General features: G+C 46.6%; 1 protein-coding gene, 1 long non-coding RNA gene and 1 other non-coding gene across 3 annotated transcripts; 1 reads left to right on the plus strand and 2 right to left on the minus strand.

The window, feature by feature from the left end:
• Nucleotides 1-3520: 3520 nt before the first annotated feature.
• Nucleotides 3521-25645, plus strand: LOC126502530 (uncharacterized). The gene is made up of 3 exons (XR_007591973.1): nt 3521-3683; nt 23797-23893; nt 25351-25645. It is a non-coding gene; the product is annotated as an uncharacterized lncRNA (long non-coding RNA).
• On the minus strand, nt 16163-23781 carry Nhlrc1 (NHL repeat containing E3 ubiquitin protein ligase 1). Its single transcript, XM_050143586.1, has one exon. It carries the CDS (start codon nt 21812-21814, stop codon nt 20630-20632), a length of 1185 nt encoding a protein of 394 aa, XP_049999543.1. The 5' UTR covers nt 21815-23781; the 3' UTR covers nt 16163-20629.
• LOC126503093 (small nucleolar RNA SNORA26) lies at nt 19939-20053 on the minus strand. Its single transcript, XR_007592160.1, has one exon. It is a non-coding gene; the product is annotated as a small nucleolar RNA SNORA26 (small nucleolar RNA).
• Nucleotides 25646-26010: the final 365 nt, after the last annotated feature.

The following is a 26010-nucleotide window of genomic DNA, read 5'->3' on the forward strand; positions in this document are numbered from 1 at the left end:
AGTAATAATGTCCCTGAGATAATTGAAACTACTAGGAAATGGTCAAAATGGCAAATTTTATGTTACATGTTTTTGCTTTTGTTTGTGGGGTTTTCTTTTTGATATGTGTTTTTTTTTAAAAAAAGTTTTTAAAAAAGGAAAAAATTCTAAGTGGAAATTCATTGCCAGGTTAATTTCACAAAGAATGGCTAAATTCTGGACTCAGAACGCCTCAGGGTTTCCATGCCTTCTGTACAGCTCAAACTCCTTAGGGGAGCATTGTGCAGCTTCCTGGAGGGAGCACAAAGGACACACAACTCAGGCTCACCTCTGCCACCCATCACCAACTCTGGGGTTGATTCTGGCCTTTCTCTGGGCCCATCTTACATGCCTGCTCACATAGGGCTCTCTCTGTATAAGGGTTCCCTCATCTCATGCTATCTCCTAGGTTCATTCCTATGTCCCAGGAAGCCTTGCCCAGCCACCTCTGGTGGTGCCTCTCCCTTGTGCTGGGTGGGAGGTTACTAATTCATCATGTCCTAAGTGCGGACACCTGTCTCATAGGAAGCTGGTTCCTGAGGAACAGGAGTAGGTGATCCAGCAGACATCTTATGGGCACCTACAGTCTAGCTTTTCCACGTGAGGCAAAAGATGGCCATCCATCTGTGGAGGACCCTGTAGCATCTTCCTCATGACAAATACAAGGGCTCAGAGGACTCTCCCAGCCATCCCTATGTCTCCATCCTATGTCCCGTTGCTTCAGCCATCCCATCCCAACAACCCTCCCTCTTTGTTTCCTGGTTGTTTCCTGGTAGAGCATTTACATCTGACTTCTCTGCCCAGAATGTCTCTCTCAGCTTCTCCAGATCTTGCTAAAAAATTTCCTCATTCTAGTTAGGATTGCAGGTCAGTTCCATAACCGTCCTCACCCCTTCCTCCCATACTCTTTCTCTCTCTTTTCCTTCCTTCCTTCCTTCCTTCCTTCCTTCCTTCCTTCCTTCCTTCCTCCCTCCCTCCCTCCCTCCCTCCCTCCCTCCCTCCCTCCCTCCCTTCCTTCCTTCCTTCCTTCCTTCCTTCCTTTCTTTCCTTCTTCTCTTCTTCTTTTCTCCTCTTCCTCCTCCTCCATCATCACTGTTTTATTGACCAGGGATTGAAACCACGGCCTTGGACATGCTAAGCAAGCACTCTACTATTGAGCTATACCCTTGGTCCTTGTTTATTTATTTAACATCATCTTAGCCAGTGTTCTATTGCTGTGAAGAGATGCCATGAGCATGGGAACTTTTATAAAAGAAAACATTTAACTGGGGCTTGCTTATAGCTTCAGAGATTTAGTCCATTATCATCATGGCGGCACACAGGCAGACACAGTACTGGAGCAGTAGCTAACAGTGCTACATTTGGACCCACGGAGAGCAGGAAAAGAAAGACACTGGGACTGGCTTGGGATTTTGAAACCCCAAAGTCAACCCCAGTGACACACTTCCTCCAGCGAGGCCACACCTCCTAATCACTGTCAAGTAGTGCTACTCCCTGAAAACCAGTCAAGTAGATGAACCTGTGAGGTCATCACAGTATGTTGTACATACACGCATGGGGTCAGGGGCTGTAGAACATGGGCATTAGTCATCATTCTCCATCCCTCTCCACCTTATTTTTTGAGACAGGATCTAACACTGAACCTGGAACTCATCAAATCAGCAAGGCTAGCTGGCCCTCGAACCCAGTGATCCTCCTGCCTCCACCTCCCCTAGGCTAGAATTACAGACACTTGCCACCTCACCTGTTTATGTGGGTGTTAAGGGTCAAACTTAGGTCGTCATGCAAATACAGTTTATTGGCTGAGTCATGTTCCCAGTCCCCTATTTATCTTTAAACCTTCGCTTTGTGTGCTAACAGCATATAATGAACCTTCAATAAATAGTTGTTCAGTTAATTGTATAAATGAGCGATCACAGATCACTTGCAGATGACTGGGTAATCGCCAATTGTTCCATAACCTAAATTTGACTTCTGTGAATCTTATCTGTGTCTTGCAGAAGCAAAACCTTTGCCACCCTTTGTCTTCATTCCGTAGGATTAACTGAGCTGAATGACGACTCATGGATGTCTTTCTGTTGGCACATTCTGTAATCATTTCCTGTAACACACTCAAGCAAAGGTTGCATGAGATGAGCCTTCCCCAGAGTCTCTAATGAGGATGGTGTGTAAACAGATATTCTGGTCTGTGCTTGCTCCTCATTCCCACAAGGCCCTGTGACTTGTCACAGTGCTGGAGATGCAAAACCCTTGCCCACTTGTTATCAGATTAAACCCAAGGCCTTCATCAGTTCAGTTCCTGATCTCCCAACAAATTAGTCTAAAAAAGCCCAATATGTGGGCAAAAGGAAATCTCCAAATGTCCGTTCTCTAGATGCTCAGGCAGTAATTCAGGGCACTTGCCTCAGCCCTCAACCATCTACCCACAATGATGAAACACATCTTGTAAGCATTCCTTTAGCTATTTTTAGTCACATCTTTTTTTCTTCCTCAAAGTGTGATTCTGTGTAAGTGAGGACAATGATCAAAAACCACTTTAAAAAATACACGTGTGTGTGTGTGTGTGTGAAAAAGAGAGAGAGAGAAAGAGAGAGAGAGAGAGGACAACTTGTGGGAGTCACAAATTGCATCCATCCATCCTGTGGTTTACAGGGATTGCATCCAGATCATCAGGCTTGTGGGCAAGCACCTTTACCAGCTCAGCCATGTCCTTGGCTTCACAAGGTCTCTCCTCTTCTTCTTCTTCTTCTTCTTCTTCTTCTTCTTCTTCTTCTTCTTCTTCTTCTTCTTCTTCTTCTTCTTCTTCTTCTCTCCATTTTCCTCTCTTCTCTTTCCTTCTTTTCATCCTTTCTCCCCTTCTCCTCCTCTCCCCTTCCTTCCTCTCACCTCCAGTTCTCTTTCCTTTTCTCTTCTTATCATAGAATGATATGTAAGCAAGCCTCAACAACCATGGGACCCATAACCCTCAACTTGCCAGCCTCCATGACGGTGAGAAAGGAATCCCTGCCCTTTATTAATTGCTCAGCTTCAGCTTTGTTACAGTAGCACAAAGCAGAAATGCTAATCTCAGTGTCTGCTGTTACAAAATGGGCCATAGGGAGAAACTCTGGGTAACGAAGCACAGTCCGGCTGCGTATTTACACATACCGTTTTCTCAGCTCTGTCTCCTAATTGGTTGTGTGGTAGTTCATCTATTCATTAATTACAAACCATAAATTAAAAAAAATACATGACCTCTGTTAGGAAATAATTCAACATACATTTCTCTGAATGAGATGTATACACAGGCTAGCAGAAATGGCAGCACATGGTAGCTGTTTATATTCAGAGCAAGCTCACAGTGAAAATGTTTCGGGGTCTTTTACACACAGCGTCCACGAAGCAGTCTCTTTCATCCATCAAATTCAGCTGAGTGTCCAGTGAGCCCTAAGACAGTGTTGCCATGATAGTTGCTAGGGTGACAATCACAAACAAAACAAAAATTCCTTCCCTGGAGTAGAGATGTAGCTTTGCGAAGAGAAAGTACAATGGCCCCAGGGAGATGAGCCTGTAAGAGCTGATGGGACTGTCAACCTGAGTCCGCTGGATCCCTGCACAGGACCTGAGCTGTCGCCACTGGCCTGGCGGCAAGTGGGGACCTGGAAGAGCATTGTAGGAAGGGGATGGTAGGTACAAAGATGTGAAAGATGATGACATGTTGGGAGAAGGGGAAGTGAAATCTAAAGGTAGACGTGGGAGAATGAACCAGAGCCACAGAAGATGCTAGAACCTGGATGCTTGCTTGTTTTCCAGCCTTTCTTCAAGAGGCCAGTATTCTCCAATGTAGAGCAGAGGTTAGGAAATCCCCTCCATGTTGATTTATGTTGAGTTTGTTTGTTTGTAGATTTATGCCTGTTTCTTCGCTAACTTTATGCTGCTTGCAGTTTGCTGGTGTTTTGGGTTTTTTTGTTTTATTTTTTGACAGGGTCTCACTATGTAGTCCTAGCTGGCCTGGGACTTGCTATGTAGCCCAGACTGGCCTTGAGCTCACAGAGATCTGCCTGCCTCTCTCGTTTGAGCGCTGGGATTAAAGATGTGCATCACCCTACCTGCCTTTGTTGGTATTTTGGAATGTGGTTCAGGTTGGACATAAACCTTATAATTCAGCTGCCTTGGCTTTCTGAGTGCTGTAATTACAAGTGTGTTTTAAATGTACATGTGCTTAATTTGTACAGTGACTGTGTGTGTATGCATGTGTGTGTGAGAGAGAGACAGACAGACACACACAAAGAGACAGAGACAGACAGACAAACAGACAGACACAGAGAGAGAAAGAGTTCTGAGAGAGAGAGACAGATAGACATAGAGAGGTGGGGGGAGAGAGAGAGAGAGAGAGAGAGAGAGAGAGAGAGAGAGAGAGAGAGTGTGTGTGCTGGAAGAGTGAAAGGGTCAAAATCCACTACAGCTGTCACTGAGAGTCAAGACAAGGGCGGTGAGAGTGGGATTGATACAGACACAATGGTGTGTTTCCAGTATTTCGTGGTCTGGGAGTGTCTATAGCTCTATTTTATTGTTTTTTTGTTTGTTTGTTTGTTTTTTCTTCGAGACAGGGTTTCTTTGTGGCTTTGGAGCCTGTCCTGGAACTAGCTCTGTAGACCAGGCTGGTCTCGAACTCACAGAGATCCGCCTGCCTCTGCCTCCCGAGTGCTGGGATTAAAGGCTTGTGCCACCACCGCCCGGCTCTATTTTATTGTTTTGCATTGCTGGTATTTGAGACAGGGTTTGCTAAGTATCCCAGGTTGACCTTGAGCCTCAGTCTTTCAAATGCTAGATTACAGGCGTGTTTCATCAAGGCCAATCAAGTAAGGTTTCCCTGCCTCACTTTCCAATGCCCTGTGACACCCCAACCCACACTGGGTTCCTGAGGATTCTCAATGAGCATGAATTCTATGGAAGGCATGGAAGAGGAACCCTGGGAAGGGAAAGCCCTGAGGCTGGTCCTCTGTCCTTCATCCCACCCAACAGTGGTAGAGATGAGCTTCCTGGGTCCCTGTTAGCAGAACACAAGGTGGGGAGTGTGATGGGCTGTCAACACAGCCTGTAGGTAAGTCTGTTGCTGTTTCAGGTCCAGCTCCATGGCCTTGAGCCTCTCCAGCTGAGTTCTGAGTGTGACCAGGGTGTTAGAACCAGGAGGAAGGACTTCTCTAACAGACAGCATGCTGGTTGCCAGGCACATGCTACAGCCTGAAGCAGTCCTACTGGTCCTTCTGCTTCTTTGACTCCTCAGAGGTCCTGCTTGTACTGTGGTCAGATGGCTCTCTCCTCACTGCTTCCTCTACCTTTCCTGGGCATTGGAGAAGTGAAGCTTTAAAATCTTGTATAAAATGAGGTGTGTGACTGCAAGGTTTGCTTTTGGTTGCTGTAGCAAAACACCTGAGGCTAGAGGTCTGATAAAGAACAAATGTTTATTTGGTGTTTGGTGTGACGCTTTGGAGGCTGCAAGCTCAGCCTAACTCCCGTCTGAGGGGTTCTGATACTTTTCCCTGGCTTCTGTGGGCAACGTGCACGGGATTATAAACGCATGCACTACTGTTCCAGGCTTTCTCACAAGTTCTGGGATTTTTATAGGTTTGGAGATCAGAACTGAGGTCCTCATGTGTAAACAGCAAGCACTTTATCCTCTGAGCCATCTCCCCCAGCTCTTACAAATTCTTAGTTATTTGGTGTTTATCATGTGTCAAGCACTAGTTTTAATACTGGGGACACAAGACAAGTGAATAAGCTAGAAAAAGTCCATTCCTCAAAGATGGGTCCATTGAATCGTGGGAAGTCCGGTAGTGAACAAAGACATATTTAATAGTATATATCATATATATACATATATGCTATAATAATTGCAGATTCAAAATGTCATAAATTCTCAGGCACCATAACACCAGAGATGATTCTTCACCACAAAATGTTGTCTCAAGCACAAAATTATCTTAAAATAGTACAGTTAAAATAGTACTTTTCAGTTCTGTGTATAAAACATATGTCATACGTGGATTCCATACTTACTCTTGGGTCATAGCCAAGATACCCAATTCTGCATATATGAATATTACAGACTTGCACCTGTAGCACTTCTGATTCTATGCACCCAAACCCAAGTAAGGGACAATCCATCCATATATGTAGCATGTCAGGTTGTGGTAAGTGCTGAGAATAAAAAAAGTGAGGTTTGGCAGAGGTGTGTTTTCTAGATCAATTGTCTTAGCTGAGCTACATCAATGGCAAGGCACTGTCTAGAACATTCTCTGCCCACTTCCAGCCCTCGAGGGATTTGGTCTCTATGGGCTAGCTAACTAACACTTTGTTGCCTAAGATTCCTGACCCTTGGCATATGCACACAGCATAATCCTCTGCTTTGAATACAGTGCTCTGCGCGCTCCAGTGACCATGTGATGTGTGTGTCTTTAAGAAAGGAGATTATCTGAATGAATCTGAATGCAATCATGGGGACCATATCAAAGCTCTAGGCTTATAGAAAGAGATTGGACACATGAGAAAGATTTAATGCCAGGAAGTTTCTTCACTACTGGCTTTGAAGTTGGAAGTGGCCACAAGCCAAGGACCTGTAAGCAACCTCTCCAAGCCATCCTCAGCCAACAACAAACAATACAGACACCTTGGTCCTATGGCAACTAGAAACCCAGTTCCTTTGTCTTCCCACCAACAACTTAAATGAGGTTGGAAGTGATTCTTCCTTAGGTAAGCTCAGTCTTGAGTTGAGAATTCAGTGCAGTCACCTTTTAATTTCAGCTTCATGGGGATCTAAGGAGAGAGTGTAGACATAATACCTGGACTTTGAGCTGAAAGACAATAACTGTGTGATTTTAAGCCATTAAATTTATGGCAATCTATGATGGGGCAGTAGACTACTAATAGTGACTCTAGGGACTGGGGAGATAGCCAGTAAAAATGTTTGCCCTGCCTGCATGAAGACCTGAGTGTGATGCCAAGAACCCTTGAAGAAAAGCCAGGAACAGGAGTAACGTTTGTAATCCCGGGGCTACAGAAGCAGAGACAGGCAGATCCCCATGACTCACTGGCCAGCCAGCAGAGCCATCTCAGGAACTCCAGGTAAAAGGGAGAGAACCTGTCAGAAAGGAAGGAAGGGAGGGAAGGAGGGAGGAAGGAAGGAAGGAAGGACAGAAGGAAGGAAGGAAGGAAGGAAGGAAGGAAGGAAGGAAGGAAGGAAGGAAGGAAGGAAGGAAGGACAGAAGGAAGGAAGGACAGAAGGAAGGAAGGACGGACACAGGAGGTTGACTTCTGATTCCCACATGCACACTCATACATGTGAACAAGAACCTCCATACATAAACATGAAAATGAGAATGCGCGCGCGCACACACACACACAAATTTTAATGATGCAAATGGAAAAAAAAATGTATCCTATCTAGACCACAAAGAGCTCACACAAGTCATCGGGAAAAGTGTTGTCTTTGAATGGCAAAATGGTTGCCTAGGTGGCTCCTGCCTAGGCATTTAGATTTAAGTCATTTAAGTGACTACACCTTGTGTCTGATCTTTGCCCTATTGGGGACTCCTCAGAGGGTGTTCATGCCTTCAGGCCTTTACAGCCTTGACCCTGATGCTCCTGTTCACTCTCTGCTGCCATCAGCGTCACCACCGCGGCAAGTGTACCTTTTGATCCATCATTTCACGTCAGCCTTGAGCCAGTCAGCAGAATCATTACCGCTGAGATGAACTGCGGGAAGGCAAACTTTTCCATGCTCGTGTTCATCCACTGATGTTAAGATGATAAAACAAAGGGAGATTTCAGACGACTGTGACCCCAGTATGTGACTCCTTTGATAAATTGTTCAGTGGCTCCTGCTTCATGTTTTAAGGCATCTTTAGACAGATCTGACATGGAGGGAGGCAGAGGATAGGGACCGAGGCATCTCAGTGTAAACCAAGAGGTTTACAAATGTATAATGGCATAGACTGGAGCCGTAGCTGAGCAGGTAAGACATATACTGTTCTTGCAGGGAGCCTGGGGTGGATTTCCAGCACCCACGTCAGGTGGCATAAACAATTTGCCAAAAGGAAAAGAAGGCCTGTGACAAAAACAAAAATTGTAAAAATATTATTTTAATGCAGCTGTTTCGGCACTTGGTCAGTTCCAGCATCCTATTGTTTGGAAGCATCAGTGTGATGCCTGCAGCTAGGACTCTAGGCCTTGTAGAGTTTACATTTTATTTTCTTAAGTTTTTTTATTTTTATTTTGTGTGTATAAGTGTTTGCCTGTAAGCATGCTTGTACCATCTGCATGCAGTATCTGCAGAGGCCAGAAGAAGGATACCTGGGACAGGTTGGAAGTCTCCATGGGGCTGCTGGCAACTGAATCCAGATCCTCTGCTGTCGGGGACTAGCCTAGACAAAAAAATACCTCTTGCCAGGATAGAGGTGTGGGATTTAGAAATATAGTAAAGAATATGAAGACACGAATGAAAATAATAAAACGGAGAAACATATAGGATAGTATGGGGAAGGAGTTCCAGAAATTCACCTGCGTTTAATTTCCAATTGCTTAAAATACCCCTGATCCCAAAAGGTAGGAGCAAGAGAAAGGACTGCAAGGAAATGAACAGAGAAGGTCGCGGGCTACCTTCACAGTTAAACATTCGTTGCTAGAACCAAACAAGTTACTCTCACTCACACCCTACACCAAAATATTCCATAGACAAACCACTCCCTGGATGGAATCTAACCTTACCTCCTTAAGGGAACTGGAATTTAGCTGGAACCTTAGACTTTTGTTTGAGGTAGAAACAGAGAGATCTACTTCTCTATTCCTGGAGTACAAGGTCTGGCTATTAGCCACACCTGTAGACAATAACCTTGAGAGAGCAGAACTCTCTCCTTCCTCTTCCTCTTCCTCTAGGTGGGACCTTTGAGGTGGAAGCACGGTAACCTTGAAGGAACTAGAGGCAGGTTCCCACTCTCTGAAATAGGATCATATTTTCAGACCTCTACTCTCTTCAAGAACAGCAACAGCAAGCACTCTTAACCTCCAAGCCATGCCTGCCGATGAACGCACTCTATCCAGAGTGCAGAGCATAGTCGTAGTGACCAATAGAATCTGGAGGGCACAAGAAGGCAAACTTAGACAATGCAGAATACTTGAGAAAAATCTGGCGTGATGGTGTACACCTGCAATCCCAGAACTCCAGAGGTGAAGGAAGAAAAAAAGGCTAGCTTTGGCTACATAGATGAATTTGAGGGCATCCTGGGCTTCGTAAGACCTTATCTCAAAACAAAACACAAGCAAAACGGAATACTTGTGAAAGAAAAGACAGCACCGTACGTGGTAATAATTGCCACAGACCTTCTAGTCAGAACACAAATGCCACCATGCCCGGAGGGCCAGCTTACCCGAAGAGGAGAGGCTGACCCGCGTCTGACTGTCTGTGACGTGTTGGCAGTCAGGAGCATGGCTTCTGAAGCTTAGGTGTTCTCAGGGAGGCCTCACTGCCAGTCTCGTGCCTGGGAGAACGAGTGTGGCTGAGTGGGGGACAGTGGCGTTCATGACTCTTGTAGCCTCCCGAAGGCAGGTGTCGTGGAATATTATTTTAACTGTGTAAAGGCGTGTAACGTTTGCTCCTGCTGCTTTTGTTAATGACACAAAGACATGTTACACTTGTTTGATTAAATAAAATTAACCTGGGGTCAGGAGCCTGAGTCAGCAACTGGCTGACAGGAAGTGGTAGGGAGGAACCGTGTGTGTAGCTAGCGTTCTTAGTTCTTAAATGGGGGTTGAACTGAAGGATGGCCCTTTTGGGGAGACACAAGCAAGGAGAGAAGGTTAGCTACTTGCTATTCAGCCTCTCTGAGCTAGCAGGATTTCACCTCAAACTTTTGAATCTTGAGTTCTATAGAAGGATAGAGATTTAGATACAGTTTCCTTCAGCAGCTGTGATAGAGCGTGTGCCTGAGTGAACAAATCTCCCAGCTGACTGTGGTCCGTGCTGCCTGCTGCTGAACCTCCGCTGGTAGCAGTGGAGTTGGAATTGCCTGTTGGAACAGCAGTTGCTTAAGGTGCAGCCACTGCATTGAATGCAAAACAACAAGCATGGGTATCTACCCTTTCCCACAAGTATCACAGGAGGCAGGGGCCTATTGATAGATAATTAAGTTAGGGCTGCTTCTGACCATCAGAGTGGGCCTTGTCAGTCATTCTTCCTTAAATAAAACCTGCCAGAGACATTGGCTCAGTGTACCGCCTTATCCATAGAATAAAACCTTTACATACAAGAATCATAACCAAAAAACTATTAAGTGTGGTGGTTGGAATAGGTGTGGCCCTCATAACTCATGGAGTGGCACTATTAGGAGGTATGGTCTTGTTGGAGTAGGTGTGGCCTTGTTGGAATTAATGTGTCACTGCGGGTTGACTTTGAGGTCTAAAATGATGAAGCCAGGCCTAGTGTGACTGTCTGTTCCTGCTGCCTGCCTATCCAGATGCAGAACTCTCAGCTCCTTCTCCAGCACCATGTCTGCCTGCATGCCATGTTTCCCCACCACGACAATTGAAGACTAAACCTCTGAACCTGAAGCTGGCCCCAACTAAATGCTTTCCTTAAAAGAGTTGCCGTGGTCGTGGTGCCCCTTCTTCACAGCAATAGAGGCAATTAGTAAGACAACTGAGTATCTGAATTTGCAAGAATACAGATGTCAGCAGAAGATTGAGAAATGAATCTGGAAAGAATGCCAAAGGAAGGGGGCTGGAGAGATGGCTCAGTGGTTAAGAGCACTGCCTTCTCTTCCAAAGGTCCTGAGTTCAATTCCCAGCAACCACATGGTGGCTCACAACCATCTGTAATGGGGTCTGGTGCCCTCTTCTGGCCTGCAGGCATACACACAGACATAATATTGTATACATAATAAATAAATATTTAAAAAAAAAATAATGCCAAAGGAAAAGTTGCAGTGGCTCACACCTATAATCCCAGCATTTGGGAAGCTGGCATAGGAGGATTGCCAAGGCCAGCCTGGGAAGGAAGGAAGGAAGGAAGGAAGGAAGGAAGGAAGGAAGGAAGGAAGGAAGGAAGGAAGGAAAAAGAAAAAGAATCAGAGAAAGACAGGTTGAATCATCGAGAGAAGGTGACTGACTGTTGAGCTTTGGGAAGAAAGGTGCAAATTCTTGCCTCCATTAAGACATTTCCCAGTGCTAGACCGGTGACATCATGGTTTGTCAGGCACTGTAGCCCTGCTTACGATGCAGAATGACTTATTAATGGCACAGAGTACTAAAGTACTACAGTAAAAAAAAAAAACTATTTAACTTGTAAATATATGTAAACACATGACTTCATTCTATTATTTTCCATATGCCTAGGGGTCTACACTATGCACTGATTATATTTACCGTGGTGATTGATTTTAAGTAAACATGGTAGCTACAGGGAAGATGTTTGCCTGTAGGAGTAAGACACCGTGGGGGAAAGTAGGTCAGGAGTCAAGTGAGCTGACGTCATCCATTTATCCTTCACCCTTTGTATCCACGCTGAAAAGGCATCCCAAGCACACTCCACCGCTGAATAAAAAGCATAGCACAGTTTAGCATTCCAGTTTTTCTGCTATCTGGTTTATTTTTCCCGAGATCCACCCAGGCTCAGGTTACTCATTTATAGGCATCAGGGTTTGTAGACATCAGCACCTCTGGGATTGTGGTAAACTTTAAAGTTTTATGTATCTAAGAAGCATGAAGAGAAATCATTTCAGTTAATGCCCAGCAGCTCAGCTCCTACTTTAAAAAAAAAATGGAATATTTTCTTTGGCTTCCTACTCCAAACTTCATAATTTCAGTGTTCTTTACAGGAATCTGGTATCTCATCCGTGCTTGGGATGGGAGGTTTCTTGGCCATGGCAAGGTCTGGAATATTAGTATATCACATAATGAGACATCTGGGCATGGGACCCATGTTTAAACAAGTTCGTTATGTTTCTTGCGCACTGTAAACACAGTGCCTTAAGCCCACTTTCCACAATATTTTTTTAAATATTTATTTATTTACTCATTATGTATACAGTGTTTTGTCTGCATGTATACCTGCAGGCCAGAAGAGGGCACCAGACCCCATTACAGATGGTTGTGAGCCACCATGTGGTTGCTGGGAATTGAACTCAGGACCTTTGGAAGAGCAGGCAATGCTCTTAACCGCTGAGCCATCTCTCCAGCCCTTTCCACAATATTTGAAAAAAAATATGCTTTTTGTTTATGGTCTGTGACAGAAGTTATGATTAGAAACTTTCTACTTATTAGAACTCAAACATTTTAGATTTTTGGAGCATTGTGAGTTTCAGATTTGGGACTCATGAGTGCTGTCTTAATTAGGGCTTCTAAGGCTGTGATAAAGCACTATGCCCAAAAGCAACCCAGGGAGAAATGATTCATTTGGCTTACACTCATACATCACAGGCTTTCAGCAAAGGAAGCCAGGGCAGGTACTCAAGGCAGGAACCTGCAAGCAGGAACTGAAGCAGAAACCATAGAGGATGGAACTTCCTGGGTTGGCCCCCAACTGGTTGGTCACTCAGCCTGCTTTTTTATACACCAAGACCATCTGCCCAGAAACAGCACTGCCCACAGTTGGATGATCCCACCCACCTCAATCATTAATCAAGAAAATGCCTCCCAGGCCAATCTGGTGGGGGCTTTTTTTTTTTTAATTGAGGTTCTCTCTTCTCTATGACTCTAGCCTGTGTCCAGGTGACATAAAACTAGCCTGCATGGATGTTCACCCTGTCGTAGCATTAGGTAACAAAGAACATATCACAGTGGATGGCTGATTTGGACTGGATCGCTCCCTGGTAAGAGCACAAGAGCTTGGCCACCTGAGCTACTGATGTTGGGCAAAGGAGAACAGAAGTGACGCCCTCAAGGTCACAGTGTCTAGCCTTGGCCCGGCTGAGCCTGTTTGGAGGATGCAGAGCATCTCAATACAGCAAGAGCACAGACGACGGCAGGAGAACACCTCCAGCGAGGACCATAAGGAAGTATTTGTCTTGTCAACTTGGGTCTGGAGTAAGTCAGGGTCAGGACTGTCACCCAGCCTGCTTGGGGGCCAGTGACAAGCCTGTGTACTGGACGGTGCATCCCAGATTAAAAAACCCTTTAACCAAAGCCCCTTACTAAACGGGGGACCTGAAACCTGAAAGCCCCAAAGGAGCCAGCTTCAGAATATGCCAGCAGGAGAGTGCTGGGGGTTAGCCCAGTCTCCCCAGGAGGGAGGATGGTAATGAGTTTAACTTGGCGGGAAGAGACACTATGGAACCCAAGTGAAGGTCATATCCTCGCGGGAAGTCTTTCATTGATGGCAACTTCGTGAGGGGATGGTGCTCAACACCATTCATAAATTATTGGCAAGCTTCACCACAGAGATAGCGCCTCATAGAAAATTTAATATGTGAACTGGCAACAAATACCTCTAAACCAGGCTGTGAAAATAGCCTACGGAGTCAATGCATTGTCAGGATTTATTCTGGATTTCCTGACCATGTGATGTGTGCCTGGAATCGAAGCTATTCCCAGGTCGCCCTAACATCCTATTACTCTTTTAAGAAGATTTATGTTTATCATTTTCAGCTTGTGTGTGTGTTTGTGTGTGTGTGTGTTTATGTTCTGTGAGTGCAGGTGCCATGGAGTTGCAGAATAGGGTGGGCTTAAGATCTCTGGAGTTGTAGGCAGATGCAAGACACCTGCTGTGTGTGCTGGGAACCGAATCTGTGTCCTGTGCAAGAGCAGTATACACTCCTGTTTTTCCTCATTTTCTACTACTTCTTTGAACATTTCATATGATTCATTTCATGATCTTTATGCAACCTTCCCAGACCCATATCCCTTCCCCAGCTACCCAACTTTGCATGTTTAAGATACAAGGAATCTCAGAGAATCAACTATCCTGGGTTTACAGGGGCTCACAGAGATCACAGCGACAAACAGGGAGCCTGCATGGGACTGACCTGGGCTCTCTGCATATATGTCATAGGTGTAGCTTGGCCCTCTTGTGGGACTCCTAACAGCTAGAACAGGGGCTCGATGGTAGAAGGTAGAAAATAATCCCACACTTGTTCAGGATTACATATAATAAAGGATTATTTATTTAGGGGAGACTTACATATCACTGTCCTAAATCACAGTTCTCTGCATGAATGGGGAACAGGAACAGAGTCTAGCAGCTGGACTTCAGAGCCAGAAGCAAGAGAGCTAGCCCAGGCTTTACAGCTGCTTTTATAGTATAAGAGACCACGCCCAAGTGGGCTGGTATCTTAAAGGCTATTGGCTGAAGGAGTGGAAGGAGCTCCCACAGCAGGGGCTGTCTCTGACTTTTTTGTAGACTTCTGGCACCCTACTCCTACTGTCTAGCCTTAATACATGGGAGGTGCTTATCTTATTGCATATTTGATATGTCATGTTTTGTTGATGCTCATGGGAGACCCGCCATTTCCTAAACAGAAATGGAGGAGTGGATTGTAGGATAGGAACAGAGGGAGGATGGGGATGAGGGACCGGGAAGAGAGGAGGGAAGGGAAACTGTGGCCAGGATGTAAAATAAATAAATAAATTTATTAAATATAAAAAAGAAGAAACTGTGAAGCTAGCACAGAAAATGCTAAGTAAAAGAAACTTAAGACACAGAACAAGGAGCAGAGAATGAACTCAGTGTACCCACCTGGTTACCCAAAGTGTAGTCCATCCATGCAGATACAGTGCTGGCAGTGTACCCACCTGGTTACCCAAAGCATTGTCTTCTATCCCTGCAGATACAGCGCTGGCATTATAAAACAGGAGAGCTCAGCTTAACCTCAACATTTATCTGCATCTGCATCCCTTTTGCCTTCTCTCTTCCTGTCCTCTCAGGGCACAGGGAGAGCTGGTCACATGATCCTGTTGTACTGCAGAGGGCTGAGACATGAGGAGGGCAGATGTCTGCTGTCCTTGTGCTCGCTCCCGACCCCGTGGAGCTTCCCTTCCCATGTCTGGTTGTGTGCCCCTAAAATTTCCTTTTTGGCAGGGGAATTTGTGGCTTATGTAATGCCTTCACTGTTTTTTTTTTTTTTTTTTTGTAATGAAATTTGGGTATATGATGTAATTTCTAAGACTACTAATCCTGGGTTGGCAGCAGTCAACTCTGCAGAAATAGTAACTGTAGGGTTTTTTTTTAATTGAAAGTGCTTCAGGATCTATATTTAGCTGCATTTTCCAACACTACAGTAAACATGTGTTGCTTCTATTGTTGGGGGGAGGGGCAGATAGCCATCAAGGGAATGGCAGAGCAGTGGCTAATCTTGATTGTGAGTGGAATCTCCTAGAAGATACACATCTGGTGTGCCTGTGAGGATTAACTGAGGGGGAAGACCAACTCTCAGAGTGGGCAGCACTTTCCAGCAGGTGGCCCAGATAGAAAAGGCCCAAGGAAAGGCAGAGATGTCTGCCTGTTCTCCCTCCTTCCCTAGGGCATTTGCCCTTCTGCCGCTGCTGGGGCTGCCATCCTCTGCTGCCTTCAGACTGAGGCAGACTGGATGCCAGGAGCTCTCCAGGAATCCTCTAGGTCTTCAGTAACTGGGACTGTCAAGGCTTCGTGGACTGAGGAAACAGCTATCATTTCTCTGCTTCTAGGGCCTGTTCTGCACCCAAATCCTACCCAAATCCTATGGGGGAAGCCATTCTACAAATCTCCTCTTATAATGCGTACACTTCCTGCTATTTCCACTTCTCTTAGGTGACAAGAGAATGAACTAGGAGAGGACCTTGAAGATTCCAAGTTTGGAAAGAGTAGCGTCTTCTTGGCCCACCATTTGGCACTTCCCTGTTGAAGTTGCTCCCAGCATTGAGTCGGTCCTATACAACAGTCTGGCCAGAAAGCTACAGAACGTTGGCAATTCTGAAAGCAAGCTCATTTCATTTTTTCTTTCTTTCTTTCTTTCTTTCTTTCTTTCTTTCTTTCTTTCTTTCTTTCTTTCTTTCTTTTTAAAATCAGGCCGGGCGATGGTGGCGCATGCCTTTAATCCCAGCACTCGGGAGGCAGAGGCAGGCGGATCTCTGTGAGTTCGAGACCAGCCTGGTCTACAGAGCTAGTTCCAGGACAGGCTCCAAAGCCACAGAGAAACCCTGTCTCGAAAAAACAAAAAACAAACAAACAAAAAAAATCAGTAGTTGATTTAAAGAAATTCACTGAACTTGATTCCCATCATGAAACCTTCTCCCCCACACCCTGTTGGAGACCTTCCAGCTCAGAAACAAGTCCCTTCATATTTGCTGACTGCTCTCTAGCTGGTCAAAGAAGGACCATCGCATAGATCATGCAACACTCAGAAGTGGACAGTCCATCTTTGTTGTGGGCCTAGGCTCTGAGTCCTGCCAAGAGTGGCATTCCTTCTCCCCCCAAACATCACTGGGGGTGCTACAGGGGCAAATAGTGGGCACAGTGGAAACGATACCATGAAGGGACATTTAGGTTCTGAGTTAGTAGGGTAGAGAAGGGATATCCAACTTTGGGTGAACAAGAAAAGCACCTTGGTGGGCAAGGAGTGTTTAAAAAAACAAACAACCCATTCTCTGGGTTAGAGAGATGGCTCAGTGGTTATGAGCACTGGCTGCTCTTCCAGAGGATCTGGGTCCAATTTCCAGTACCCATAAAGCAGCTCACAACCATCTGTACCTCCAGTCCCAGTGCCCTCTTCTGACCTAGGGATCCAACTCAGGTAGTTAGGTTTGGTGACAAGCGCCTTCACTGGCTGAGCCATCTTCCTGGCCAGCCAGTGCGTGTAGTGAGTCATTCTTGTTGGACTTTCTTTGGACCACCAGCCCCCCAAATAATGACACAGACACTTCTTATTAATTATGAATGTTTGGCCTTAGCTTAGGCTTGTTCCCAACTAGCTCTTATAACCTAAACTAACCCATTTACATTCATCTACATTCTGCCACATGGCCCGTTACCTCTCCTCCATACCATAGGTCCCACTTGCTCTGCACCTTGCTTGCTTAATTCAATGCACCTCAGATTCTTCCTGAGTTCCCTTCTCTCCCCCTAGAAGTCCACCTATTTAATCCTGCCTAGCTATTGGCCATTCAGCACTTTATTAAACCAACCTGCTTTAGGCAGATGCATCTTCACAGTGTACAAAAAAGATTATCCCACAAGGAATGCATCCTCACCCAAGTACTCTAGTGGGTTCTTTTCTCTGCCTAGAGCCTCCTCACTGTGATCTGGCTTGTCCCCAGGGTGTATTTCTTTTGTCTGGGCCAAACATAAGGAACATTAAATCTGTGACCATCAGTTCTTGTTCATTTTTCTGATATATATGGAATTACACTTATTCCTCAAAAGTTCATATAGCTAATCTCCAGAGGGGTCTGCACCCCCTCCAAGTGGAACCCTGACAGGTCTAAACAAGGACCTAGCAAGTTTGATGGTTTCAGCCCTCGGTACCAAAGCTAGGGTTTCTGTAGCAGAGAGTTAAGACTCTGAGCCATTCTTAGAAAATGCCAAAGGCAAAAGATGGAGAAAGCCAGGTCTAGAGAGCAGAGTGAGGTCAAAATCAGCTGATAATGCCCGAGGGGAAGAGTGGAAGGTGATGAGAGAGCGTGAAGCAGGCACTGTGTTTGCTTCTGCGGTCACTAGATGGCCATCACCGGTGCCCTGGAAGAATTCGTCTCTTTTGTTCTTTACTCCTGGTCATATGTTCTTGTCTCATTCCATCTCTCCCCCATCACGTTGGCACCCTGTGTGGTCTGCCGGAACCATTTCTTCTTGATTATCTGAGAACTCCTCAACACCTTTAGCTACCTGGAGTTCAGTGTGCTTGAAAGAACTTGGCACAGAAGACAAAATTTAGATCCACGTCACAAGTTGATGACATGAGTCCCTCAGCCGAGGATGCTTGGAGATGCAGAACAGACAAACTGCTCCGTATCACACTGACTCGCAGGAAGAGCTGCCCTAGATGCTTCTTGCTGTGTACCCTGACCCACCCTATTCCCAAGGAAGACAAGCTGTTACCCAGGGTACCAGTTTCAGTCATCACATCTCCAGGGTACGCTGGCCCGGTGTTCAAACCCACAGCTGACTCTCCACCTGATGACAGCCACGCCTCACAACCACCCTGGGTGCTGGTCCCTTATAGATACACCATAGAGCGTAGGCTAAAAAATGTGACTGATAATTTTTTTTTTTTAAAAAAAAATCTTTTGAATTGGGTCAACGAACACTAACGTCATCGAAAAGCCGTGGTTCGGAAGGAAGACATTATAAGACCGATCCACAGTTTGCTTCCCTCCTCACCAGTGAACTCACATTTCCCTCTAGAAGTTTTGCTGTTATACCGTCAAAATAGCTGTGAAGTCCCTCGTTCACCAGTGAGAATTTATTTAATTTTGTTTGAGGCAGGGTCTGGCGATGTAGCCCAAGCTGGCCTCAGCGAACTGAGCGCTAGGATTATCGATCGGTATGTGCCACCATATCCAGTGCTAGGATTATCGATCGGTATGTGGCACCATATCCAGCTGAAGAACAAGTGACGGGAGAAATCAACCACTGGAGTTCCCACCAGAGGACCAACGGTGCTGCGGGATACCCGAGATGCTACTGTCCGTGCTATGTGATGGGAGCAGGGAAAACAACAGTGCGGGGGGGGGGGGGGGGGGGGGGGGGGGGGAAAGGGGGGGGGGGGGGGGGGGGGGGGAGGAGCTGGGAGTAAAGGTGCTTGCCACCAAGGCCAATGCCCTGAGTTCAATCCCCAGGTCCCAGAAGGTGGCAGAAGGGAACAGACTCACTCAAGCTGTCTGCTGATCTCCACACACAGGATGGCATGCACACCCACACACCGAGTAAATAAGTGTAATAACTTTTAAATAAAAGCGACATGAATTTTTATGGACTGGCATGGGAGGTGGGCTTTCGTTTTGGGCTCCTAATGTCAGCTTTCGTATCTTTTGGAAGATATCTCACTCATACCTTTGGGGCGACCTTCACTGGATACAATATCTCTCTTAAAACTCTTTGTAATTCAGTGGGTAGAGGGGCTTGCTTAGCAGGTAGAAGCCCTGGGTTCTATCTACCTCCCGTACCATAGAACCCCAGGCGTTTCAGTGCAAGCCTGTCAACCGGTTTTTGGGAGGTGGACACAGGAGGATCCGAAGTTGAAGGTCAAGGCCAAGGCTAGTCTAGGACGTACAAGACCTTGTCTCTGAAGCAAACAGCCTCTTTGGCTAAAAGAATACCGTTTTTGCTGACAAGGTATCCATTACTGTCTAACGCAAACTGTCACCTTTTGAGAGCAGCCCCCAGAAAACATTTCCCTGCTGCTTCAGAGCTTTAAGTTATTCGGTACAATTTCAACTCGAAGATTTTTGCACTTGCTTAAAAAAAAAAATAAAGCATACAGAGGATCAGCACTTCACCCAAATTTCCTCCTATTCCCCTCCTTAATTGCGGCGTTAAGGAGCCCTTGCATGGGCCAAGGTCATGTTTCAGTGCAAGACGTGTTTACAGTGCTCAAAAAGGACGAGGCAACTGTTTATTGAGCGGACAGCGTCAGAACCACATTTTAAAGCGCACAGAGAAAACTCCCATCACAAAGGACTTTAGGCGGCAGAGAGGACCACATAGCAAACGAAACCATTCCTGCCATGAAGGTGCTGGGATGGCATCTCCTAATTAACAGATGAGTCTCAGCTGTCCATGCCACTAGCAGGCAGTGGCTCTGGAGGCTCTGCTCAAACATCACTCAGGGGTGCGCCCAGTGCCTGTGGAGGAGGAAACACTGGCACCTATCTAAAAAGGACAGAATGTCATGTAGCCCAGGCTAGCCTCAAACTCAGTGGCTGTCGATGGCATCGAACTCCACATCTTCTCAAGTGCTGGGATTATTGGCACACACTACCAACTAGACTCCAGACAGGATCCGTAGAGGAGGCGCACAGTCTCCTCCGAGGGTTTTATGGAGAGCAACTAGACTACCTTTTATATAGTTATAAGTCTTGCCTGATAAGCAAGACTTCAACTGTGTTTCTTATACAAGTCTTGGGATCAGTACTAATCCCAGATAAAGGTGACTGACACCCAAACACAATCCTTTTCCTCCTGGAAACTCCACGGAGACCCCTTTCTTTTGGTTCTCGGTGCACTTAACCAGTTAGCTACGTGTAGGGGGAACATACATAAGACATACTCACATTTTTTTTTAACATCTGGCATCATATTTAAGAGCAAGGGGTTTGCAGTCAGAATGAGTTCAGTTGTGACTGTCCCAGTACAAACGACTCGAGGACATCATACGAAATTCTCTGGATCTGCCTTCTCATCTCTGAAATGGGACTAATAACAGAAATCACATCTCTTCATGTTAAGGAGCCAACGAGCTAAGACTTACTCATTTCCTAACAGCGGGAACAGACAGACGTTCACTAAGTGACAAATTTCATTATTAGTCTTCAATAACTGTCTCACACCCAGCGCTTCGGCCAGGCAGCTCCCATTATTCCTGCCAGGATGGATGAATGACAGTGACTCATGCAGGGTGCTATTCACTGCTAAGGACACCAGGACTTCTAACTCCAGGACCGCGGGTCCCCATCACCCTCCATTACCCTCCAGCACTTTAAAGACTTTTACAGAGTGGGAAGCCGAATCCAGCACAAGAAGGGAATTCTCCTTGGTGAAGGTCAGTGCCACAGGACGAGAAAGTTCATGTGTGACCATGGGCTTCAGGGCCGGAAACGCCTCAGGTCTCCCCAAGCATATGATGGCTGGTCCGGAGGTATCTGCGACAATCACGTTTCCCTGGGGATCGAAGGTCACAGCTGAGACCGTTATTTTGGAGGGAAAGAGGAGGTTCAGTCCGAAGCTATCCACCTGGCCAATCAGCTGCATCGTGGCGCTGAACACCTTCACCCGTGTGTTGTTGCCTGAGGTCCCCAAGGCCCAGGGGTGCTCTATGACCGCGATGGCCCCGGTGAGCCAAGACACAGCCACCCCACGGGGACTGCAGAGCTGAGCTTGCAATCTCTCGGTCCTCCGAAGGACCCCTTCGGGGAAGTCCACTTCCAGCAGGTGCAAGGTCCCTGCCTCTGTGTCAGTCATCAGGACCTGGTTCTGAGGGGTGATCTCCACACCCCAAGGCAGGGAAAACTGCTTTCCCACAACCAGCTTGATCTGGCCGAAGAAATCAAATACTTTCAGGGAGCGGTCGCCAGCGTCGGTGACAACCACGTGGCAGTCATTGGTGACAGCGACGTCCTGTGGGTATTTCACGTCATGTGCTGCGTCCCCCTTCTCTCCAAACTGGTGTGCGCCTCCTCCTCCGGTGTCAAAGATCTTGACCCTCCTCTTACCATCGTGCACGACCACGACCCGTCCGGTCTTGGGACACAGTGCAAGCCCCGTGGGGTTCACCAGGGTCCCCCACCCGCCAAAGGCGTGGTGACAGGTGAGCACCCTGGGCCCGCAGGGAGCGGCATTGAGGGCAGCCGGGGACGCGCGAAGCCTGGAGCCCAGGAGCTCCAGAAGGTGCAACACCGGCAGGCAGTCGCTGGTGTCGCAGGCTCTGCAGGCCCGCCGGCAGAAGGGGCATTCGAAGGCCAGCGATCGCGGGTGCGCAAGGGCGGCCACGCAGGCCAGGCAGACCACGTGGCCACAGGGCAGGTTGCGTGGGCGCCGCTGCTGCCGGTGGCCGAACCTCTCGAAACACACCTTGCACTCCAGCAGGCTGACCTCCGCCTCTCGCACCAGCTCGGGCCGCACCCCCGCCTCCTCCCCCATTGCTCCTGTCGCACCCTGGCCCCCGCGCAGCCCTCGGTCACGGTCACAGTCACGGTCACGGGGCGGGGCATCCGCTCTGACGTGGGGCGACGCGAGCTGGCCGGGTGTGCTCTGCTGCCCCCTGGCGGGCACATGCCGCAGTCGTTCGCATGCGCCGTGCGGAGACGTGGGTTCATCACGTACCGGGTGACAGATCCGGGCTCTAGAGTTGAGCCACACCTCGGAAGAACGAGTGGGTGGCTCGCTGTTAGCCTGTAAGTGGCAAAGCCAGCACCCACCAGAACCTAGTCTCCCGATGCTTACGGCATGCAGAGCTGCCAATCAGCGGCGCTGGGTGCTGGGTACCAGGGCTGGGCAGGAGTAAGATAGGGCTCCTAGCCTAGGTTTATTATGATTTGACGGAGGAGAGAGACACGAAAGAGGATAACTTCGAGGGGGTGAGGCAGGTGCACCTACATACTTGTTTGCTGTGTTTTATCACACTTGTGAGAAGGTAGATAGATACCTAACACTTGCAGCCCTGGGTATGGTAGCTAAAATCCCGGCACTCAGGAGGCAGAAACAAACGGTTAGCTAGGCCATCCTAGGACACACAGAGTGCCTCAACCTTCTCACCCTGCCAAACAAAAACAAACAAAAGAATACGTGTAAAATGGGTTTGTGTGGAAGGAATATTTAAAAGATGTGAGTTGCCTCGCATGGTGGGCTATATCGTGAGCTCCAGGCCCGCTAGAGCGACATACTGAGGACCTGTCTCAAGGAAACAAGCAAGCAACAACAAAACTTCTAGTTACTAGCAATTACTAGAGAATTCACTACATGCCTGCCTTCTTTTCGGTGACTGCATGCATTGTTTCAGTCAGGCCTCCTGGACAATTGGAATGACCTGGACAAAGACTGGCCTGACTAAGACGGGAAGCCAGGCAGTTTGACTCCAGGGCCTCTCACTATCTCGCGCTGATCCTCAAATACGGTTCTATATGACAAAGGCTTAACCGTCCAGGGTGAGGGGTGGGCTGCAGGGAGCTGTGAGGGGGATTATAATGTACAGGTAAGTCTGAGCCAGTGATTCATTCACGCTGCCTTCCAGTCTCACATAAGCCTAAAACTAGAGGCCCTGAAGAGATGGCTCTGTGGGTAAAGAGCGCTTGCTGCCTTTCTAGAGGACGTGAGTTCAGTTCCCAGCACCCACACTGAGTGGTTCACAACCACCGGTAACTCCAGCTCCAGGGAATCCAGTGTCCCCCTCTGGTCTCCATGTATTTGCACGCATGTGACATACATTCACACAAACATACAAACACATGCATATAAATAATGATAAGAAATATTTAAAAATTGGAAACTTGAAAGTAAGGATGACCTACATATCTTGGAATAATCTTAAAGTTATGGTCACTGTAATCTTCAGGAATCCATTATGACGTTCAGGCCTCTCATACTTAGGAGTTTATTATCCCTGCCTGTTTACAAGTCATGATCATGATTGTTTACACTCTTGTTCCATAGACTTCCAAGAAAATGGAGGCCTCAATCTTGTCTAACACTCCTGGAGAGAGATTCTACTGAAGGCAAAGAAAAACATTTTATCAAGTGTTCCATGAGCTTGAAGTTCATATGACTTCAGAGCGCATTTCTGTCCTAAATAAGAAACCAACTAAAAGCATATCTCATACATATTTCTCTTCATACTAATTTTTAAGATTTATTTGTCTCTGTGTGCGCATGTGTGTGTGTCTGTATGAGAACCCCTGGAGTCCAGAAGAGAGTGTTAAGTGTCTGGGAGCTGGAATGATAGGCGTTTGTGAGCCACTTGCTGCGTGGATGGTGGGATCCAAATGCAGGGTCTCAGGACTGAGCAACAAGTGTGTTTAACTATTGAGCAACCTCTCCAGCTCCTCAGAAGTAACACATATAGTTATTTTACTTTCTCTGCATTATGTATATGTACTGTGTGCATGCCTGGCGCCCTGGGACGTCAGAAGAGGCTATCAAGACTCCTGGAACTGGAATTACGGACGGCTGTGAGCCACGCGATGAGCCCTGGGAGTCGAGCTCAGGTCTCTGCGAGAGCCACAGGTACTCCTCACTGTTGAGCCATCTCTCCAGCTCCTCAGAAATAATTTTTAAATTGAGAAGTACATTCAGGAAGGAAAACCTGGGCTATTTTTAGAGCCAGTCTTGTCCAACAGAAATATAGTGAAACCCATGTTTTAAAATAATTTCCTCGTAACTCCATTCTTAAAAGTTCAAAGAAAATGAAATTGGTTTAATTGTATTCTTAAAACCATCACTTGGACTTGTAATCACTTGAAAATATGAGAGATATTTTATACTCATTTTATATGCTAAGTAAAATCTAGTGTGTTTTACACTCAACGGTACACCCAATTCAGATAAGCTAACACGCTCCCGGTGGCTTCCACATGGAGCCTGACAAGTGCAGACCTGGTCTTGCTATGAGACGCTGTCTTTGAAAGTATTTCCCAGACAGACCTCACTGAACCCGTGCTTGTGTCTAACTCGACCCCAATTCATTGCCGCCTGTGGCCAAGCTTATAACCCCCAGAGATAACCAACAACTTGCCTCGTACGCCTACCTGTTCGACATTCTCAATCCTTTGCTGCCCCTGTGAGGCCACTGACGGTACTGCTCCATCAGCACGTTAGCCCCAGGTTTTGCTGCCTAAGAAGCACAACCTACTCCCAGGGGTTCGTTATCAAGCCCCTAACAATGAATTTGAGTTTTGTTGTGGTTTGTTTGAGACAGGGTCTCACGTGGCTCCTGCTGTGTTCACACTGGTTATGGAGCCAAGGCGGACTCTGAGCTCCTGATCCTCCTGCCTCTACCATCCCGTGCTGGAATCACAGGTGTGAGCATGACACGCCCAAATAGTAAATTAAAAGTGTGGCATTTGATTGTCAGTTAAGATTTTCTCAATTATGCCCCCAGTGAGGACAAATTTTACATAAAAGACTGACTACATAAAGCGATCTCATTTGTACCATTTAAGACTCTGGGTTGGAGTTACGGAAATGAACTCGGCTACTGCGTGAGCGGAGGAGAGAAACTTTCTTCCTTAGGTTGGGCAACCGGGCTTCTGGAAGGCAAAATCGGGGACCGGGACACTGGCGGCCCCTCTACTGTCTGTGTCTCCACTTCTCAGCTCTGTGGTAGCCATGGCAACTCGAGAGATCCTGGCTGTACCTATTAGTTTTGCCCTCTGAGCAGCTAACTTGTCTTTCCAGATTTGAGCTTAAAAAAAAAAAAAAAATCTCTAAAGAGAATTGGATTGGCCCAGCTCAGTGGTCCAATATTGTTCGTTCAACTGGCTACAAAGGTGAGGTCATGTGCTCATAGCTTCTAGAAGTTCACTCCGTAGGCCGAGGCAGGTTTCCGAGAAGCAAGTCTGATCAGGATATTTGAATAGATTAATGACAAAAGATATCCAAGGATCCTCAGTGCTGTCATAGAGGGTGTGAGGTCAACACTGAGAAGTTTACACAAAGTTTAATATTGAACATATATTTTTGAGTCCTGACCCAGCTACAGAAGAAGCAAGACGTGACTGCCTCGCCGAAAAAGATGAGGGAAAGAAGCTTAAGGAAATTAAATGCCAAAAGGCCAGGCCAAACTGAAGCCATTTCTCTGGAGCCTTGTGGGAGTGAAGAAATGACAGATCGAATGTGAACAGTTGTCAAATTCAGGAGCATAAAAATCTGAATGTTCCAGAAAAATCAGCAGTAGTGGAAGTCTACTCCCCTACTAGTACTTTTGGAGAGCCCCGGAAACTCAATAAAACCTCAGTGATTGACAATTAAATAAGATAATTTTTTTTGTGTTGAGTAGTTTGCCTGCATGTATATATTGCACCACGTGCATGCTTGGTGCCCACCAGAGCAGGAAGAGAGTGCTGTCTCCACAGAGGTAGTAACAGGCAGTAGTGACTGCCATATGCATGCTGGGAGCCAAACCCCTGTCCTCTGCAAGAGTGCCAAGTGCTCTTAGCCATAAGCCTTCTCTTCAGCCCCAGGTTTAAATTTTAAAAGATAATCTCTATGGAGAATATATACAATATTAATATTAATGGTGTTCTCAATAACAACCATCACCTTAGGACTCGCACAAATATTCCCACAGACACACGGTAACCTATCTTCTAAAATACACATTACTGTACTAATACACATTACTG

Source organism: Alexandromys fortis, unplaced genomic scaffold (genome assembly GCF_014885135.2).
Source record: "Alexandromys fortis isolate MF-2015 unplaced genomic scaffold, M_Fortis_MF-2015_v1.1 scaffold_1, whole genome shotgun sequence".
NCBI lineage: Eukaryota > Metazoa > Chordata > Mammalia > Rodentia > Cricetidae > Alexandromys > Alexandromys fortis.